This window comes from Perognathus longimembris, chromosome 28, assembly GCF_023159225.1.
Source record: "Perognathus longimembris pacificus isolate PPM17 chromosome 28, ASM2315922v1, whole genome shotgun sequence".
Taxonomy (NCBI): domain Eukaryota; kingdom Metazoa; phylum Chordata; class Mammalia; order Rodentia; family Heteromyidae; genus Perognathus; species Perognathus longimembris.
In genome coordinates, this window is record NC_063188.1 from 60,518,472 (window position 1) to 60,540,485 (window position 22,014).

General features: G+C 43.4%; 1 protein-coding gene and 1 pseudogene across 1 annotated transcript; both read left to right on the plus strand.

Moving 5' to 3' along the window:
• The first annotated feature begins 4,768 nt into the window (after positions 1-4,768).
• Positions 4,769-5,010, plus strand: LOC125343408 (annotated as a pseudogene).
• A 392-nt stretch (positions 5,011-5,402) lies between these two features.
• LOC125343072 (prothymosin alpha-like) lies at positions 5,403-15,049 on the plus strand. The gene is made up of 3 exons (XM_048335369.1): positions 5,403-5,460; positions 11,443-11,505; positions 14,302-15,049. Exons 1-3 carry the CDS (start codon positions 5,403-5,405, stop codon positions 14,823-14,825), a joined length of 645 nt encoding a protein of 214 aa, XP_048191326.1. The 3' UTR covers positions 14,826-15,049.
• The last annotated feature ends 6,965 nt before the right edge of the window (positions 15,050-22,014 follow it).

Below are 22,014 nucleotides of genomic sequence, written 5' to 3' on the forward strand. Positions count from 1 at the left end.
TCCTAACTACATGGAAAGCCTAATAAAAGTTGATAGTTCCCAGGCCTGCTCAGGCAGGGAAGGAAACCCTATCTTGAAAAAGAACCAGCAACCAGGAGCTGGTGGTTCATGCTTGTAATCCAAACTACTCAGGAGTTTGAGATCTGAGGATCAAGGTTCAAAGCCAGCCTGAGCAGGAAAGTTTGTGAAACTCTTACATCTCCAGTAAACCACAAAAAAAAGCCAAAAGTGGAGCTGTAGCTCAAGTGGTAGAGCACTAGGTTTAGCAAAAAAAAAGACAGTGCCTAGGCCCTTAATTCAAGCCCCAAGACTGGCACACCACACACACACACACACACACACACACACACACACACACACACACAGAGAGCAAAAATTAGAGATAGAGTTTTGGCTTAGTGGTAACAGTATCTGCTTAGCAAGTGTGAGGCCCTGAATTCAAACCCCAGTACCACCAAAAAGAAAAAAAAAAAAAGATCATATGGGCTGGGTGCTGTTGGCTTTTGCCTGTGATCCAATGTGAGCCCGAGCAGGAAAGTCCATAAGATTCATCTCTAATTAAATACCAAAAAGCCAGAAATGAAGCTGTGGCTTAAAGTGGTACCGTACTAGCCTTGAGCACAAAAGTTCCAGGACAGCACCCAGGCCCTGAGTTCAAGCCCCAGGATGAGCACACACGAAGATGGTATGGAGAGAGCAAGATGGTACAATAAGTTATGAGGCATAAGTAAAATACACAGCTAATTTAAACTTAAATTCAGAGATGAATTATTGAAGATTCAATCTGTAGGAACCAGACTCCTAAACTAGAGATTGAATTTGTTTTTATGCTGGCAGTGGGGCTTGAACTCAGGCCTTGGATGCTCGCTCAGTTTTTTCATTCATGGCTGGTACTCTGCTACTTGAGACGTACCTCGAGTTCCATCTTTTTCTGCTTAATTGGAGGTAAGTGTCATAGATTGGTCTGTACGAGTTGGCTCAGAACCTAAGAGTCTCAGATCACAGACTCCTGAGTAGCCAGGATTTTGTGTGCGAGTCACAGCGCCCAGCTGGGAGATTGTTTGTTTTTGTTTTTGTTTTTTTTTTTTGGAGCCACCTTTGCTTGCTTAGAGGTTGCTGATGTGCACTGTGGTATTTGCAGAACACTTTCACTTCATCTCTCAGTAGCTTCCTGGTGATATCTGGGTGGCTACTATTTTGCAGCAGAAAGCAACAGTCTCAAAGATTATTTGCCTGTGCTCACACAGGAAGCAACAGAGACAGAGACAGAGGTGCAATCTAAAAATCATGTCCTTTTGTTGAGCCACCTGAGTGAAATAAAATGGACTGTCCCCAAACCTACCTCCAACGTTGAAGACATAATCTCTAACTTCACTACCTTCAGCCTGAGGTGGCTGACACCAGAATGAGGTTCTCTGAGAGAATGAGGAGCCCCAGGAGTCTGAGGCCCTATCCTTGGAGAAAATTGTTTTCTGGGTTTTTTTGTTTTGGTTTTGTGCCAGTCCTGGGGCTTGAATTCAAGGCCTAGACACTATCCCTTAGCTCCTTTTTTCCAGAGTAGCCTCTACCACTTAAGACACAGGTACACCTTCCAACTATTTCTGAGCAGTTTTTTGGAGATAAACTACTTGGACTTTCCTTCCTGGGCTGTCTTCTAACCACAATCCTCAGATCTCAGTCTTCTGAGTAGCTAGGATTAAAGGTATGAACCACCAGTGCCTGCTACATTTTTGTTTTTGCAGTGCTGGAGATTGAATCCAAGGCCTTGTGCATGTAAGACAAATATGCTACCACTGAGGCACATCTCCAGTCTGAGGAGAAAACTACTGAGAATCTTACAAGGTAGTAGGAAGGTAGAGGTATTAGGTTTTAACTGTACTGTGCCTTCAAGGAATTCATTAGGTACAGACAGAAATATTATACTAAAAACTACAAGACAAGGACTGTTGGTATAACACAATGGTAGAGCATTTGTTTGCCATACACAAGGCCCTGGGTTTGATCCCCACACTACAAGAAAACTAAATGTCATTTTCTATTCCATTCTGGTATGTGCTTTCTTATAGGGGAACCAAACAGAAATAACTGCCACTGCATTGGGAGTTCAAGGCCAGGTTCTAAAAGGAAGCAATTCCTACTTTTTTTAAAGAAGCAACTGGGCTGGGAATATGGCCTAGTGGTAAAGTGCTCACCGTGTTTACATGAAGCCCTGGGTTCGATTCCTCAGCACCACATATATAGGAAAAAGCTGGAAGTGGCACTGTGGCTCAAGAGGCAGAGTGCTAGCCTTGAGCAAAAAGAAGCCAGGGACAGTGCTCAGGCCCTGAGTTCAAGCCCCAGGACTGGCAAAAAACAACAAAACAAAAAAGTGTGAGGCCTTACTTGATAAATAAATAAACTGGTTAGAAGTATGGCTCAAGTATATGTATTGAGTGAGTGTGTGTGTGTGTGTGTGTGTGTGTGTGTGTGTGTGTACCTTTATTTTTTTTAAAGCAACTGAGTTAAGGCAAGCAGCTGGGAACAATAGGCACAATGACACAGAGAGGATCCTGTTGGACCATTTGGTGAACAAACTGAGTAGCTCAGTTGGAAATCAAGGCCCTATATCTAGAGGGCAGCAGAGATGTTTTACACAGAGAAGTCCATACAGTTGGATTTGTGTTGTGCTCAATCCTTACCAAGGCAAAACTGGGCACCGTAAAGTCAGCTAGGAGAGGCTGTGCAAGGCAACTAGTGAAAGAAGCTGGCTTAAGCCATGGAAAGGAAGCTAGAGAGGAACAGGGAGGTGGGGAGAACATTGTTGTAACAGGTTTCTGAGCTCCGGTGAGTGGACTGGCTGATTCAGAGCCTGTGCATCTGTTTCCTAGAAACTAATTGCTCTGCACAAAAGGCAAAGTATTATGTATGAACTGTTCTAGTTTCTCTTTCTTTCTGTATTTCTTTTCTTTTTCTTTGCCAGTCTTGGGCCTTGGACTCAGGGCCCTGGATTCTTTTTGCTCAAGGTTAGCAGTCTGCCACTTGAGCCACAGCACCACTTCTGGCCGTTTTCTATATATGTGGTGCTGGGGAATCGAACCCAGGGCTTCATGTATAGGGAGGCAAACACTCTTGCCACTGGGCCATATTCCCAGCCCTCTGTATTTCTTTTGAGACAAGTTCTCACAATGTAGTCAAGGCTGGCCTTGTACTCTCAAACCTAAGCCTCTCAAGTAGTTTGGATTACAGGTGTGTGGCTACCACACTCAGCTAAAGCAAATCTTCAGAGCATACAAACTGCAGGTGTTGGGGGCTCAGTCCTGTGAGCCTAGCTACTTAGGAGGCTGAGATCTGATGATCCTGGTTTGAGCTGGGGATCTGGCTCAGCGGAAGAGCACTGCCTGGCGAGCACAAGGCCCCAAGTACGGTCCTCAGCTCTGGAAAAAAAAAACCAAAACTATAAAAGATCCTGGTTTGAACCCAACCGTGGCAGACAAATTCAAGAGTCTCTTAGCTTCAGTTAACCAGCAAAAAGCCAGAAGTAGAGGTATTGCAAGTGGTAGAGTGCCAGCCTTGAGTAAAAAAAAGGCCAAGTGAGAGCACAAGGTCCTGAGTTCAATCCCCAGTACTAGCACACATGGCACACACACATGTGTGTCAGTAGCCCAATTAATTATCTGTGTAAAGCTTCTTATAATGCCATTGTCTATAAACTGCTCTGTGTTCACCTTTACTGATACAGATACAGAAAATCAAACCCTTTATTTGAAGCTCTGCTTTCCCATGTCCCATGCATGGCTTTACTTTGCCTTCTCATGTGCTATGTGAAAGCTCCTCTGTACCCTGAATAGTGAGTTCTTTCCTCGTAATTAGGCGAGATCATAAGCCTAGGTCTATGAGAAACAGCCTCTTCTTGTTTCTAAATCAATTTCATTTCCATCCCATCTTGTTGGGAAACTTTACCTGAGTGATTCTTAAGAGTTTGTTGAGACCAACTCTGGGACACTGAGAGTGTCTGTCATCAGGGTTGAGGACAGGACATCTGCTCATGATTGCTTGTTGCTGTGTATAAGTTTCTGTTCAGCCACTCAGTATCCCCACCTTCTGTGGGAGGCCAGGACATCTGTCAGGTGGCTGGAATGCCTGCTGCTTCTGTTCCATTTCCTGGCCCATACCAGGGACCACCGCCTCTTCAGGAAAGTACCAGCAACTTGGGGAGCTACTAGAAAGCAGGGCCCAGGGGGTCACAGTCTTCTCTCTCCTCCCTCTGCGTAGGCTGTGCTTCTCTCCCAATGAAGCACACAACTGGCCTTTCTCTCTGCAACCTGTCAAAACAAAGCCAGTTCCATGCTTAAAAGGGAGACTGAAAGGAGGAACAATAGAAGCCTCAGCCTTTGGCACTTAAAGCTATGAGCTGACTGGCTGCTGAGCAGGATTATTAAAATTGAAACCATATCAGAATATAGCAGAGCTTAAACTGTTTAAATGCTTAATTTGTCTGAGTGTGGGTGGCTCACACCTCTAATCCTAGCTACACAGGAGGCTGGTATTTGGAAAGAGTGTAGTCAGAAGTCAGCACAGGAAGAACGACTCCCTCTCCAAAATAACCAGCAAAAAGCAGGGATGGAGGCATGGTTGAAGTGCTGAACACCAGTGGAACAAGCAATCCAAATAAGCATGTGGCCCTAGGTTCAAACTCTGGTATCAGCAAAAATAAAATATTTTTTTATTTTTACTGCTTAATTTGGAAGTACCAGCATGCAGTCAGTCTTCAAAGTATTTACATGGGGAGATGGAGAAAGTGATGGTGCTACCATTCCACTCATTTTCAGTACTCACAGATCAGGGGATTCAGGGGTGGCTCTATGAGCAAGTGAATATGCAGATACAGGGCCATATGTGGGTTTTGATGAAAACATGAACCTTGTGTTAGATGATACAGAAGAAATTCATTCTAAAACAAAGCCAAGTAAGCACCTGTTTCAGACAATGATAAAGGGAGATATTTCTCTACTGCAAAGTGTTTTCAACTAGAAATGTTGAACAGACTGAAAAGTTATTAAGAATCCTGTACACGGGGCTGGGAATATGGCCTAGTGGCAAGAGTGCTTGCCTCATATACATGAAGCCCTGGTTTCAATTCCTCACCACCACATATATAGAAAAAGGCCAGAAGTGGTGCTGTGGCTCAAGTGGCAGAGTGCTAGCCTTGAGCAAAAATAAGCCAGGGACAGTGCTCAGGACCTGAGTCCAAGGCCCAGGACTGGCAAAAAAAAGAAAAGAAAAAAATGTACACACTGCCTTATGTATGAAACTGTAACCCCTCTGTACATCACTCTGATAATAGATAAATAAATAGTTAAAAAGAAAAAGCAAGAGTATAATGGTGTACATCAATAATCATAGACTGGCTGCCTCATCTGGTGATGAGTCACATCTATGTCAAACTCGTGGAAATCCTGGACCTGCCACACTTAATTTGCTGTATGATTCTTTCTGGCTTTTATTCTCCTTCTATGTAAAATGTAGTGACCCCCTATACTGAGTGCTGGTGGGTCAAGCCTGTAATCCTAAGTACTTATGAGACTGAGATCTGAGGATCAAGGTTCAAAGACACCCTGGGCAGGGAAGTCTTTGAGACTTCGATTACACACACACACACACACCCTGAAAGTGACAGGGTGCCAGCCTTGAACAAAAGGAGTAAGGGACAGCACCCAGGATCTGACTTCAAGCCCTAGTACTGGCACACACAATAATAATAATAATAACCCTGTTCACAGCAACATTACTCATAATGATTTTAAGGTCTTTTTCGTAGGCAAATGCTATGCCACTAGCCCTAGCATTTCAACAGTCAAAAGACAGAAACAAGCATGGATGAATGGATCAAGAAAATATGCATCTTTCTGGAAATGTATCTCAGTGGTAGAACCCTTCCTTAGCATGCATGAAGCCCAGGGTTCATCATTAGCACTGAAAAAAAGGTGCATGTTCACACAATGGGACATTATTCAGCCTTAAAACAGAAAAAAAGTCAGATATATGCTACAGCCCAGATGTATATGAAGGACGTGTGCTAAGAGAAATAAAGTAAACAAAGGGACAAATATTGTATGATTCCACCTGTAAGAAGCACCCAGAATCATAAAATTCATAGACAAAAAGTGGATTGGTGGTTATCAGCAGTCAAGCAAGAGCTAGAATTCCTGAGTTCAAGCCCTAGTACCAGTATGAGGGGGCAGGGAATGTATTCTTTAGAGGAGTTCTGGAAAAGTGGTTATCACTTTGTTACTGGGACAGAACAGGGACAAGGAGGTCTCCTAAATTTCTTTAAGATGATAAGAAGAAAGCATTGCTTATTTGAGAGGTGGTTTGCCTTCCACCCAAGATGATTATCAGTGAATCTTCTCTTTTCTTCTGCAAACAGATGGTTATAAAGGGATTACAGCAGAGAATAGCTTACATCAGAGGGCCCATATACAGTTGGGGGGCTTTTAGTTAATTCAAAGGGCCCAGAAAAAGGTTACCTCTTACAGTATCACTGTTGAAATGTTCAGGTTTTCAAGTCATTGTTTTTCTGATGTTGTTGGGAATCTTTAGGACAGTGATTTGTTTATTTGAATTGATTTTGTCTATGACTTTTTTTTCCATGGTATCACTTACCTGTGGTCAACCTTGACCTGAAACTATTAAACAGAAAATTCCAGAAATCATTCAAAAGTTTTCAATTGTATCCATTTGGATTGGTGTAATAAGCTCTCATGCCATCCTACTCTTGCCTGCCCAGCACATGAATCATCCATTTTTTAGCATACCAATACTGTATATACTACCTGCCCATTCAACTTTTGGTAACCATCCTGGTAATCAGATCAATTGTTACTCTACTAGCATTCAAGTAATCCTCATTTTATTAAATAGTTGCCTCAACAAATAAGAGTAGCCATGCTAATAGTTTGGATATGCCAAAGAAAATGAGATGTCATAGTGTTTCCTTTAAGTGAAAACCTATATGTATATATGTACACACACACACACACACACACACACACACACACACTATATCACAAGGTTCCGTACTAGCTGCACTTTGAGGCACACATTGGGGGCCTTGGTATGTACTCTACCTCACATTCACATGACCACAGAAGGCCATGACATTTCTTATTTTATTTTATTTGGTGCCAGTACCAGAGCCTGAATTCAGGACTTCAAGCTCTCACTTGACTTTTTAGCTCAAGCCTGGTGCACTACCACTGAGCCATGCTACCACTTTCTGCATTCCTTTTTATAAGTATCAATCTCAAAACAAATCTAAGTTAACCCTTTGGAAGGCTTCATACCAATTAGCTTGAATGTCCGTGTACATTTATTACTTTGGCACAAAAAAAATTTGGTTTATTGTAAAAGTCAACTTTTCTTGTAGAAAACAGTGAAAAATCACTGTAGTTCCAGCCCTAAGACCAAGATCTTTCCCCTAAGAAATAGAAAGATACAACAAACAAACAATCTCATCTCTCCTTTTTTGTTTTTTAATGTACCAGTACTGGCACTTGAACTCAGGGTCTTGTGCACTTACTTTGCTTTTATTTTATTTTGCTTATTTATTTATTTATATATTTGTTCAAGGGTGGTGCTCATCCACTTGAGCCATGGCTCCACTTCTGGCTTTTTTTCTTGACTCATTGGAGATGAAAGTCTTACAGACTTTCCTGCCTGAGTTGGCTTTGAACCCATGTCCTCAAATCTCAGCTTCTTGAGTAGCTAGGATTACAAATGTGAGCCACCAGAAGGACTTGGAAAAAATTATACTAAGTGAAGTGAGCCAGACCCAAAGAAACATGGACTCTATGGTCTCCCTCATAGGGAATAATTAGCACAGGTTTAGCACAGCTGAGGATCACAAGAGCCCAATAACTATACCCTTATGAACACATAAGATGATGCTAAGTGAAATGAACTCCATGTTATGGAAGCAATTGTTATATCACTGTTGTAACTACTTTCAACATGCTATGTGTAACTGTAGCTTCTATTATTGATGATCTTATTGTATCCCATTCCTGTGGTTGTACCTACACTATCTCTGTATCTTATCTGAGTATATCAGAAACCGTGTATCGCTGATATTAGAACTAGGATATTGAAAGGGAATAACAAAATCGAGAGACACAGGGTAAAAAAAGACAACTACAAAAACAATACTTGCAAAACTGTTTGGTGTAAATGAACTGAACAACTCATGGGGGGGAAGGGAAAGGGGGAGGGGGAGGGGGAATGAGGGACGAGGTAACAAACAGTACAAAAAATGCATCCAATGCCTAACGTATGAAACTGTAACCACTCTGTACATCAGTTTGATAATAAAAATTAAAAAAAAAATAAAACTGTGAAAAGAAAAAAAAAGTGAGCCACCAGCACCCAGATCAAGCCTCTTTTTTTCCTCCGGGTATTTCTAGGCAGCTCTCTATTCACCTCCCCAGGCCTAGAGCATCCACATGGAAACTGAATGTGAAACATACTAGTGACTCCAGTCATGCTTTTGCCCTTCCGCTTTGTGCTGCACCTCCCTCTTGCTGAACACCTTCTCCCTATTTGCAGCCAAGTTCCTGGCTCTCTCACACTCCTTATTATCTCCCTGAGAAGGTCAAGAGGGTTAATTATTGATGTCAACATTATAAACCTTGTTACTATTCTTAAGGATAATATGCATTAACCACTGTTTTGAAATTCTCATTGCCTCAACACTGCGGTGTAGTGGTTTTCCACTCTTGATATGCATTACAATTACCTGGAGAGCTCTTGAAAACCACCCAAACCCCTGAAGCCCTCCTGACCTAATGGCATGAGAACCGCAATGTAATCATCACTCTCCATCAGGCATAATTGCCTCTCCATGTCTTTGTACGCTATGGGTTCCAGTCCTTGACACACAAAAAGAATCAGCTGGAGAGCTTGGTCAATATCCAGTCCCATCCTTCTCATTCTGCAGCTGGCCTGACAATGGTAGGATTCATAGAAATTTTTAACAAGTTGTTTCTCCCTATACTCCCATCCCCATCTCCATTCTTTTCTCCATAGCTCATTTTCCTCACATCACCATTTCCCAAAAGATATTCTGACTGGAGAAATGGTAGCTCATGCTTGTAATCCTAGCTGTTCAGGAGGGTGCAATCTGAAGATCAAGGTTCAAAACCAATTTGAGCAGAAAAATCCAGAGAATCTTTTCTCCAATTAGCCAGTAAATAGCCAGAAGTGGACTTGTGGCTCAAGTAATGGAGCATCAACTTTGACCAAAAAAGCAAAAGGTCAGTGCCTAGGCCCTGAGTTTAAACCCTAGTACCAGCACGCACACACACACACACACACACACACACACACACACACACACACAGAGCGAGTGAGGTTTTCATGTAACTGTAAGCCCTTTGTATATCACCTTTATAATAACAATAAAAATTAAACTAAAAAATAAATTAAATAAATAAGATTTTTTGTAGTGAGAGTGGATTTGTAAAGAACAGAGGAGTTGGTGACTGGTTGGCTGAAAATGGCTCCCAAATGTATGTTCAGGCTGGGAATATGGCCTAGTGCTTGCATCATATACATGAAGCCCTGGATTTGATTCCCCAGCACCACGTATACAGAAAACGGCCAGAAGTGGTGCTGTGGCTCTAGTGGTAGAGTGCTAGCCTTGAGCAAAAAGAAGCCAGGGATAGTGCTCAGGCCCTGAGTCAAAAAAAAAAAAAAAAGCCAAATGTATGTTCAGTCTTAATCGGAGAATCTCTGAGTGTTACTTTATTTAGAAAAGGGATCTTCACTCTTCACAGATGTAATTAAGTTAAAGATTTTGAGGTAAGACTTGCCTGAGTTGTCTGGGTGGGCCTTAAATGCCATCTGTTTGTGTCTGAGAGAGGGGAGAGGGAGAGGCCTCATAAAGACAAGACAAAGACAGAAGTGCTGTAGCCAAGAGCTGAAAAGAGGCTCCCAATGAATTCTACTCTAAAAACCTTCCAAGGAAGCAATGGGGCCATGAAGGCATCCAGAACTGTGACACAATACATTTCTAAGCTGCAAATTTGTGGGAGTTTACCATGGCAACCTTAGGATAAAAATACAGTGAAGCAAGTTGCTTGGTAACTACATGTACAGAAGAGCTTCTGGAAATACTTCCCATGCTAATGAGCATTGTTTCTTAAACATAGGTTGAGTGAATGCTCCAGGAACATACCTAATGCCAAGTGCCACTGTTGCCAGCAGCCATGAACCAAACTCCTAGCATGCAGAGTGTACAGGCATGCACGGTTTGTATGAGAGCTAAGTCCATACTTCCACCTACCTCACCTTAGAATTTCATGTTAGAATATACTACTTATTCATTCTAAAGTCTACCACCAAGGTTTAGAGATTATTTGAATAAACAAAGATTTATAGCATAAGTATACACTAGTCAGGGGATTGGGAATATGAGTTTAAAAAGTCAAAAATCACAGAGCTCCATGGTAAAGTACTTGTTTAGCATTCAAAAGCCCTTGGTTCCATCCCAAGCCCCATAAAACAACAACAAAAATAAAATAATCACGTTGTGAAAACTATATTGAATTAGCAGTAAATATGTCAGTCAATAAATAAGCTCATAAATAGAAGTTGTCAGTGAGAGTATAAACCTGGCTAAAGGAATAGACAAATAGTGGGGGAGGAGGGTGGATACTTTAGAGTGGGTGATCAGAGCAGGCAGTAGCGCAGTTTACTAGGTCATTTGCTTTAATTAATCTGCACTTTGAAGAGGAGAAAACTAATCACAAAACTATTTAGTGGCCAATATAAAAGCCAGACCTATCTGACACCAAAACACCCACTTCCTAACACATGCTATATGGACCCTCTGCCCAGTTGGACACTTATTGAGTCCCATCCTGCCTCCCACCCTGGCCTTCCTATCCAGGCAGGAAAAATCCAGGAGATTCTTATCTCCAAATAACCATCAAAAATCTAAAAGTGAAGCTGTAACTCAGGTGGTAGGACACCAGCTCTGAGCAGAAAAGACTAAAGGATAGTACTCAGATTTTGAGGTGAAGTCTGAGTACTGGTACTCCCCCCCCCCCAATAAAAAGATGTTGCTTTAACATTTCTGTTTGGGAGGCAGGTAGAGGATACTGAAATTCCCTGATTTCTTTCCCTGGATCTCCTCACATTTCCTTGTTGGCCTGCCCCATCACCTTGGCCCTTAGGCAGAGCCTCGGAGTACAGCTAGATAGCAGGTAGTATGACAGACATGAGCCAAGCAATGCAAACTAGAAGCAGGTTTGCAATGGCATGTGGCCCAGTTTCACTACAATATAGGGAGCACAGAGCAGAGCAGGGAATCAGCCTGAGCAGGCAGCTGGGACCAGATCACAGAAGGCCTAGAAGGCCAAGTCAGCAAAACAGCCTTCATTTTGTGCCTTTGTTTTGCCACCACAGGTCCTGTGGACAACATGTTTGGGGATAATGACAGCAATAACACAATGCATCTTTTGCGAGAAAGTAAGGGTTCCTTGTCAAGCTGTAGTTTAATGAAGTGAAATGGATTCCTTTGATTTAAGCAGGAACATTGATAGGCTACACTGGAGCCATCTTCCTAGCGAAGATGGGTGGAGAGCTGCTAAAGTCAGACCAGATGGTGTAAGCTCAATCAACCCTGAGGATTCAGTTCTAAATCCTCTCTCTCTTATCCCTGTCACCTCTGGCATCCCTACTTCAGATAAACACCACCCTGAAACTGGTTTTCCTGAGCCTACCTGTACTTCTCTACACAGAGATTTATAAATCCTTGCCAGGTACCAGTAGCTACGCAGGAGGCTAAGCTCTGAGAATAAAGGTTCCAAGCCAGGGCTGGGAATGTGGCTTAGTGGTAGAGTGCTTGCCTAGCATGCATGAAGCCCTGGGTTTGATTCCTTAGCACCACATAAACAGAAAAGGCCAGAAGTAATGCTGTGGTTCAAGTTGTAGAGTGCTAGCCTTGAGCATAGAGAGGCTCAGGGACAGAGCCCAGGCTCTGAGTTCAAGCCCCAAGATTGGCCAAAAAGAAAGAAATAAAAGAAAGAAAGAAAGAAAGAAAGAAAGAAAGAAAGAAAGAAAGAAAGAAAGAAAGAAAGAAAGATTCCAAGCCAACCCAGGCAGAAATCTCCAATTAACGTCCAAAAAGACTGAAGTGGACCTATGGCTCAGGTGGTAGAATGCTAGCCCTGAGAAAAACAACTAAGGGAGTGAGGCCCTGAGTTCAAGTCCCTGTACCAGCACAAAAATACATACATACATACATACATACTCTGAATAGTTACATGAAGTAACTATGCTAGTAATTACACTAGTAAATATACTATGAATTAATCTGAGTTCCACTTGAGTATTTGCCTTAAACCATCCTCCAGAAATTCTTTAATTTAAAAAAAATATTTTCCTTTCATATTTTTCCCCATACAGCAAGACAAGCTGGGCTGTCAGCTTTTAGCTCACTGCTGGTTTCCATGGTAACCGCCTCCAGTCCCCAGCTCATAGACCTTTCATTTTTCATCTTTTCTTTCATCCACGCCTGCAAAAAGCCTGAGAAGCTCCTTTGCTCCCAGAAAGGGCCCTACCTTGGGTTTCACCCCAGCTCCTGTTGGGGATTTGCATAGTGAGCAGCACCCCATCACCAGGCCCAGCCTGAGGTCAGCTTCCAGTGTTCTCCTAAACACACATATTGGCCTTTCAAATCCTGTTAGGAGTAAGTAAAGTATCACAAGATAAAATACATTTGTAGATCAGAGTAGAGTGAGGTGGTTAGGTGTTGACTTTGAAGCCAGATTGGTTGGTTTGAAATGGGGGATTTGTGGTATATTTGCTATTTGACATTGAGCAAGGTACTTAACCTCTTTTAATCTATTTCTTGACTTTGAGAGATGCATTATATACATAAGCTGCTTTGATATATGACCAAAAAATCAGTACAAATGCTACAAAATTAGAAAAAGTGAGGGTAGGGGTGGATTGGGAGGGTTGAATGGGGTGACATTGATCAAGATGTACTATATTCATAAACTGCTTTGAATGGCAACTCCTTTGTACAACTACTTAAAGATAATAAAATTTTTTTTGTTTATTTGTTTTGTTTTTGTTGCCAGTCCTGGGGCTTGGAGTCAGGGCCTGAGCACTGTCCCTGGCTCCTTTTTGCTCAAGGCTAGCACTCTACCTCTCGAGCCACAGCTCCACTTCTGGCTTTTTTCTATGTATGTGGTACTGAGGAATCAAACCCAGGGCTTCATGTATACGAGGCGAGCACTTTACCACTAGGCCATATTCCCAGCAATAAAAAATATTTTTTAAAAACAGAAGTATTTTAAGCCAGGTGCCAGTGGTTCACACCTGTAATCCTGGCTACTCAGGAGGCTGAGATACACTTGGCTAATTTCCTTTTAAATTTTTTATTGTTAGTATAGAGGTGCTTTACAGAGAGGGGTTACAGTTACATAAGTTAGGTAATGAGTACATTTCTTTTTGGACAATGTCACCCCTTTCCTCACTCTTTTCTTTTCATTCACACAAGGAAAATGAAGCCCAGAGAGGCAAAATAACCTGTCCAAGGTCACAGCTAGTAAATGGCAAAACCAGTAACACAATCTAGACAGCCTACAACCCCTATGTTTACCTATTGTGACACATTGCCTCCCAAGAGGCCTGCTAGGCTCTAGCTAGAACAACAACGGCACTTGTGACTTATGGCCTTGTCAGAGAAATGTAGACTCAACTCTAGTAGAAGTGAGGCCTGAGCCATGGCATCTGGAACACAGCACAATGGACAAAGCCTCCAAGTGTAACACTGTGCTCTGTTGCGATTGTAGGAAATTAGTTGTGGCTGTTTGAAGAATTTTCTAGAAGGCCACAGAGAGCAAGCACACAGAATCCAAACCAGAGTCAGGACCAGCCTTCTCCTGAAGGACCTTGGGAGGGAAGTTTAAGTGGGATGAGAAGGAGGAAGAGGAGGCTGAGGAAGAGAAGGAAGATGAGGAGGCAAAGGCGAAAGAAGAGAAGGAAGTGGAAAAGGAAGAGGTGGCGATACACTACTTAGCAGCTTTTGCTTAATGTATTATCTTAGGGGTGGGCTCCATAATTACCAAGGCATACCTTTGCATCTCCAGCAGTAGCAAAGAATCACAACCCAGGCCCAGCCTAGATCGTGCTCCTCAATGCAGCCTTCTTATTTTTTTCCCACTTTTTTTTTGCTTTGGCTTGAGCCTGAATTGATTCCTGAAAGCCTGCATTTTGGCTACAACTGATTGAAATAAGATAACTATTTTTAAGAGTATAATAGTTTTGCCCCACTGGCTGCTCTGAAAAGCCATCTTTGCATTGTTCCTGCGTCCCGCTCGCCAAAGCCTCCTCCGCTGCCGCCGACTCCGGCAGCTCCCTCGCCCGAGTCCCCCCCCCACAACTCCCTCGCTTTCTTTTTTTCGTCCCCTCGCTGCACCGAATCAACGGCGTGCCCCACCACCACCACCACGTCAGACGTGGCCGTGGACACCAGCTCCGAGATCACCACCAAGGACTTGAAGGAGAAGAAGGAAGTTGTGAAGGAGACGGAGAATGGAAGAGACACTCCTGCCAACGGGAGTGCACCTAATGAGGAAAATGGGGAGCAAGAGGCTGATAATGAGGTAGATGATGAAGAAGGTGGGGAGGAAGAGGAGGAGGAAGAAGGTGATGGTGAGGAGGAGGATGGAGATGAAGATGAGGAGGCCGATGTAGCTACAGGCAAACGGGCAGCTGAAGATGATGAGGATGAGGATGTTGATACCAAGAAGCAGAAGACTGATGAGAATGACTAGACAGCAAAAAAGGAAAAGTTAACTCAAAAAAGGCCGCCGTGACCTATTCACCCTCCACTTCCCGTCTCAGAATCTAAACGTGGTCACCTTCGAGTAGAGAGGCCCGCTGCATCACCAAGCTCTCCACCACCCCACCAAAACCACATCGAGAATTTGCAACAGGGGAGGAAAATACCAAAACTTCCAAGGCCCTGCTTTTTTTCTTAAAAATACTTTAAAAAGGAAAATCTGTTTGTATTTTTTATTTACATTTTATATTTTTGTACATATTGTTAGGAATCAGCATTTTTAATGATCTCGGATGACCAAACCAGCCTTCAGAGCATTCTGTCCTACTTCTATTTGTGGTGTGACCATGTTCATTATAATCACAAAGGAGAAAAAAAACCTTGTAAAAAAAGCAAAAACAACAGCAACAAAATCTTATTCCAAGCATTCCAGTAACTTTTTTTGTGTATGTACTTAGCTGTACTATAAAGTAGTTGGTTTGTATGAGATGGTTAAAAAGGCCAAAGATGAAAAGGTTTCTTTTTTCCTTTTTTTGTCTATGAAGTTGCTGTTTATTTTTTTTTGCCTGCTTGATGTATATGTGAAACGATGTTGTCCAACAATAAACTGGAATTTTATTTTGCTGAGTTGTTCTAAAAAAAAAAAAAGAGTATAATAGTTTTTATATTAACTTTAAAATAGCAGTCTAAGGTCCATCTTTTATTTATTTATTTATTTATTTGACAGTCCTGGGGCTTGGACCCAGGGCCTGAGCACTGTCCCTGGCTTCTTTTTGCTCAAGGCTAGCACTCTGCCTCTTGAGCCACAGCGCCACTTCTGGCTGTTTTTTATATATGTGGTGCTGGAGAACTGAACCCAGGGCTTCATGTATATGAGGCAAGCACTCTTACCACTAGGCCATACTCCCAGCCCCCTGCAGCCTTCTTCTTGCAGGGACCTTGTACAGCTTTGTGGACCAACAAAGTTTGAGAGAAACAGCAAACTCTCCAACTGATGACATACTCTGAAGGGCACAATCCCTAAATCCTTCTTTTCTGCCTATCTGTGTCAAGGACAGGGCCATTCTGGGAACCTCACACATAGTCTGCATTCTTTGAGTGGCAAGAAGGAGCCTTAGAGATGCCGAAGGTTTCTATCTGGTTTGAAACACTGCAGGAGGAAGTATGAGACAGAGAGGCTGGAGATTGCCACCCAGCAGCTAGTGAAAGAAACTAAGGAGTCTAAGAACATAAAGTAAGGACACAGAGACTATACCGAGGGAGGGAGCTTCTTCTCACCTTCTTCTTCTCACCTTCTTCTCACAAGGCCTCTAGGTTGTTCCTGAAAATAGAAAACGACGCCAAACCCATTCTATATAAAGATCTTTTTTTTCAAATATACTGGGGTTTGAACTCAGGCCTTTGCGCTTGCTAGGCAAGCGCATCTACTGTTTAAATCATATGTCTAGCACTTTTGTTCTGGCTATTATTGAGACAAGATCTCACTTTTTGCCTTGGCCTAGCCCGTACTCTACAGTGTTCCTATTTCTATTTCCTGCCACAGGTGGGATGACAAGTTATGGATCACCCTGTCCCACTATTGGTGAAGATGAAGTCTTGAGAACTTTTTGCTTGGGCGGACGTCAAACCCTAATTCTTTCTATCTCAGTACCTAGGCAGAAGCACTGACAACTAGCACTTGTTCTTTTTCTCTTTTCGTTCCTCTATTTATTTCGTGCCAATACTAGGGCTTGAACTCAGAGTCTTGCATGCTCTCTTCGCTTGACCACTTGAGCCACACCTCCACTTTGGGCTTTTTGCTGGTTAATAGGAAATATGAATCTCTCATATTTCTCTGCTGGCTTTGAACCTCGATCCTCAAATCTCAGCCTCCTAAGTAGTTAGGATTACAGGCATGAACCACTCACTGCCTCCTGCCTTTTTTTTTTTGCTCAAGCCTGGTGCTCTACCACTTGAACTCCACCCCTACCTCCTTTACTTTCTTTATTGAGACAGGGTATTCCTAGGTAAGCCAGGCTGCCTCAGACCTGTGATCCTCCTACCTTAGCCTACAAAATACTAGGATTATAGTAGCTCACCATCAAGTCTGACTTTAGAGTGATTCTTTTGGTAACTCCATACATGTGTGTGCTCACATATGTGCACACACCAGTACTAGGGCTTAAACTCAGGACCCCATGCTCTGGTTTGCATTTTCACTCCAGACTGGCACTCAGAAGTGGATCTGCAGCTCAACTGGCAGAGAACTAACCTTGAACACAAAAGCTCAGGGACAGTGCCTAGACTCTGAGTTCAAGCTACTGTTAACTTTTTTTTGCCAGTCCTGGGGCTTGAACTCAGGGCCTGAGCACTTCCTGGCTTCTTTTTGCTCAAGGCTAGCACTCTACCACTTGAGCCACAGTGCCACATCTGGCTTTTTCTATATATGTGGTGCTAAAGAATCGAACCCAGGGCTTCATGTATATAAAGCAAGCACTCTTGCCACTAGGCCATATACCCAGCCCCTAATCGTTAACTTTTAACTTTTAGAAAATTTCACACTTACAAAAAGTTGCAAGAATTGCATAAAGAACTCCCTTCTTCCCTTTCTCCATATCACCATTATTCACATATCATTTTATTTGCTTTATCATTTTTAAATGTCTCTCTTCCTGCCCATTCAGTTTCCAAATCCCAGGGCAAAAAAAAAAGTGGCAGACCTAATCACTTTTGCTCCTGAATACCTTAATGCATACTCTGCCTTCTCTTCAGATAGTACAAATCTTTCATCTTTTACTAAATGCCTCAATGTATATTTCCCACAAATATGGAAATTCTCTCACATCAAAATTAGCAAAATACAGGTGCTAGTGGCTCACATCTATAATTCTAGCTACTCAGGAGGCTGACATTTGAGACTCCTAGTTTGAGGCCTAAACAACAAATTTAAGAAACTCTCAAGTTAACCAAGAAAGCCAGAAGTAGAAGTGTGATTCAGGTGCTAGAACACCAGTGTTTGGTGGAAAAAATAAAAATAGTAGAGATACTAGGGTTTTGACTAATCCCTGGATCATATTCAAATTTCAACAGTTGTCCAAATACTTGAATTTTCTTTATTTTGTTGTTGACAGTTTTGGGTCTTGAACATAGGGCCTGGGCCCTGTCCCTGACTTTTATCTTGCTCAAGGCATGGGCTGGCTTTGAACCATGATCCTCAGATCTCAGCCTCCCGAGTAGCTAAGATTAGAGGCATGAGCCACTGGCATCCCATACCAGGTGCTATTGTAAGAATTTTTTTTTTTAAGTTGGGGTCTCACTTTGTAGTCAAAGCTGACCATAAGATCTCCATCTTTCTGCCTTTCTTGGAATTATATGTGTGCACCCCCAACCTGGCCTCTAAGTGTTTTACTAGGATGAATTCACTTATTACCTATAACAATGCAGTAACTATGAGGTTATCATCAATACCATAGCCCCCACTACACTGGTGACAATAGAAAACAGGAAGTATAAGAAATTTGCTCAGAGTCACAACTAGTGACAGAAACTGTGACTATCTATTATTTATAATGCCTTGGAGGGTTCAAGGGCTAGGATGGAGAGCACTGTTCAAAGAGCACAACTTTGGTCTTCTTACTGTAACATTTTACATAGAAACTTCATCCACTTATAAGCTGTGTATGAAACACTCATCAAAGAGGAGAATAAAAGCAAGCTCAAGCTGGGTGCTGGAGGCTCACACCTGTAATCCTAGCTACTCAGGAGGCTGAGATCTGATGATCATGATTCAAAACCAGCCCAGGCAGGAAAGTCCAAGAGACTCGTCTTCAATCAAGCACCAAAAAAGCCAGGCATGTGGCTCACGTGGCAGAGAGCTAGCCTTGAGCAAAAAACTCAAAGACAGCACCCAAGCCCTGAGTTCAAGCCTCAGGACCTGTACAAAAAACTGAAGCCAAAGAGAAAACTCAAGGCTGGTGGCTCACACCTGCAATCCTAGCTACACAGGAGGCTGAGATCTGAGGATTGTAGTTCGAAGCCAGCCCAGCAGCAGTCCATGAAACTCTTATCTCCAACTAGCCACCAAAAGGCTGGAAGTGGAACTGTGGCTCAAGTGGTAGAACACTAGTCTTTAGCAAAAAAAAAAAAAAAAAAAAAAAGCTCAGAGACTGTCGGGCTTAATCTCCACATCTCCTCTGGGGAGACGCCAAGCCTCCAATTGTGGGAGACAGTCGGCTCTGCGCACTTCTCCCGCCGGCGGGAGGACAGAGCGTGTCCCTGTCGGGCTAAGCTGAGCTGAAGTAGGGCTGCCGACAATCCCCGCGCGTCCCCAGCCTCCCTCAAGCCCAAGAGACGACACTCACACGGAGATCCCGGGGGAGCCACCCAATGGTCTACCGGCTTCCAAAGGATTTTATTCAAGGGAGGGGTTTATATAACAATAATGGCGGCAGGAAGAGGAGGGACTAACTGGGTATTAACGATTGGCTAGTGAACTGTCCATCACGGTGATGTCACGGAACTTCCTCTATGGGCAGAGACCACAGCCCCCCAAGGACCGGGCCTCTGGGGTCTCCAGCCGCCATGGTGGCACACGTGCTCGCCGCTGAGAGGTGGGGGCTGGCCTGGCTTCTCTTCTGGTTGAAGCCGGAAGGAGGCGGGATGGGCTAGAGCCAGCTGTCCCCTCTTAAAGGCATAGCCATCCCCTACAAGAGACAGTGTCCAGGCTCTGAGTTCAAGCTCCAGGACTAGCACCTAAAACAGTCAAGCAATCAATAAATTGCATGCTTTTTCTTAAGCACTATGAGTTTGAACTCAGGGCTTCACACTTGCTAGGCTAGCACAATACTAGTGAACCATACCTCCAGCCTTGTTTTTCACTGGATATTTTTGAGTTAGGGTCTTGGGCTGGGACTGTGGCTTAGTGGTAGAGTGCTTGCCTAGCATGCATGAAGCCCTGGGTTTGATTTCTCAGCACCACATAAACAGAAAAGGCCAGAAGTAGCACTGTGGCTCAAGTGGTAGAGTGCTAGCCTTGAGCAAAAAGAAACCAGGGACAGTGCTCAGGCCCTGAGTTCAAGCCCCAGGACTGGCAAAAAAAACCCAGAGATATAGGGGTCTCTTTTCCTGCCAAAGCACACACATGAACCTCAATTTGCCTACTTTAAGCTTACAGTTGTTGCTGAGTTGACAGGTGCATGATACCTTATCCAGGTTCCTTTCGCACTTTTCTGCCCAATCTAGTCTAGAGGCACTATCCTCCCAATCTCAGCCTCTCAAGTAGTTAAGAGTTATAGGTAGGAGTCACCTACACTGGCTTTGTTGGTTTTCCTTATCACTCCATTTTGTCTACCTCTTAGGGTATTCCAAGTTAATGCAAGAAACAAACCTTACCAGAGCTCATCAATAACTCCAGCCCAGCTAGGCCAGCATTTGCCCCACCCTGATTCATTTATTGGACCCTAGTGAATGGCCCTAGCACTTACAGTGATGAGTCCCAGGAAGCCTCAGTATTGCACAACAAAGGATAAAGAAAGGGACTTCCCTGTGACTTGAGATCTCCTTCCCTTCTAGGGTCAACAGAAGGAACCCCAAAGTTCCACAACTGTGTGAGGCAGATGTCTAGGCTGGTACTCATCTCCTTTTTGAGGTCCAAGACCAGGACTTGAACGCAATGCCTCATGCTTTTGCTCATTGGCTGGCGCTTTACCAACTGAGCCACACCTCCAACTCTTGGTACTCATCTTGTATCCAGAGCCTGTGACCTGAAAGAGCCTGGTCTCTTGGTGGGTTGGGACTGGAGTAGCAACTGAATCCAGAGACTTGTAAAGCAGGAATTCAGGAGGCATTCTGAGAGGCTGGAAGGCTATAAAACAGCAGACTAGGGTTGAGGAAGAATGGCCCTTGTTCCTGGTGTAGAGGCTCTTCTTCCTGTGAGAGACTGGACTCAAAGGTGTAGATCTCTGAGCCTCTTATCTCCCCCAAACCACAGCTCAGGGGTGTGAAAGAATGAAAAATAACAGGGGGAGAGGAGGCAGTGAAGAGCCAGGTGCACATTTCACACCTTGACCACAGGTGGGGCCCTGAGCAGCTTCACTCTGACTAACTTCCTCCCAAAGCTTCCCTGCTGGCTGCCCTCCAGGACACAGCAAGAAGCCAGAACTCAGATTTAAATGGCTCTGCCCAAGGTCATGGCTCTCTACGGTCTCAGTACTGCTTGGGACCAGAAAAGGCCAAGTTGAAAAGCTAGATCAGGGCTTGGCTCAGCCACATGACACAGGAACCTTCTAAGACATCTTAGTTAGGAATAAGGGCAGAAGACACCACAGAGCTGCCTCTGCCCTTCTGAGGCTTGGGAGGGGTTGGGGAAGTTACCACAGAAAGTTACCAGCTTCTTGCTGGATTCTTTCCATGCATGTGGTTTGCAGTCCTCAGAGTGGCCCTGCCAAGTGCTGTAGACTCATTTTCACATGAAGAAATAGATGAAATGATTTTCCAAAACCTGGCGAACCAGAGGACTCAGCTAGCACAAGTGAATTCCATATCCTATTTGGATAATCCATGATGGATTAGCAACTTCTGCCATAAGATACTTTCAAAATGACTATCCTTCATAAAGCAAATCATACCAAAAAGTACCAGAATCCATAATACCAAAAGGGATGAAGAATACAACTGAATGAAGATTAAGTCCTTTAAAATAAACAAATGTAGGATTTACTGGTCATTTTTTCTCATTTGCTGAAATCCTGTGACCTCAAACCTCTTCATAGTCAGGCACAGGGAAACGATGGTCCTGACTCCTGTCCTTTCACCAGTAATCATTAGAAATAGGCAGCATGCCACATCCCAAACATTCTACGCAGCTTGTTTTTGGGAATCTTCTGATACTCCTTGAGGCACTCAGTTCCCTCTGGCCTGAACCCTACAGGTGACAAGCAGTTTCAGAGCAAGCAGAATCCCATCTAGCCACAAGTAGGAGGAAATGTCTTGATGCACATCATACTGATCAATGACCTTGAATTGAATTGGCAGAGCCATGTGGCTGAAAACTTAGCCCTAGCTGGACATAGTAGCATACACCTCTAATCTCACAGGGCAGGAGAATCATGAGTTGAAGGCCAGCCAAGCCTACAAATTAAGACCCTACCTCAATGTTTTAAAAAATTAAAGGCTGAGGATGTAGCTCAGGGGTACAGCATTTA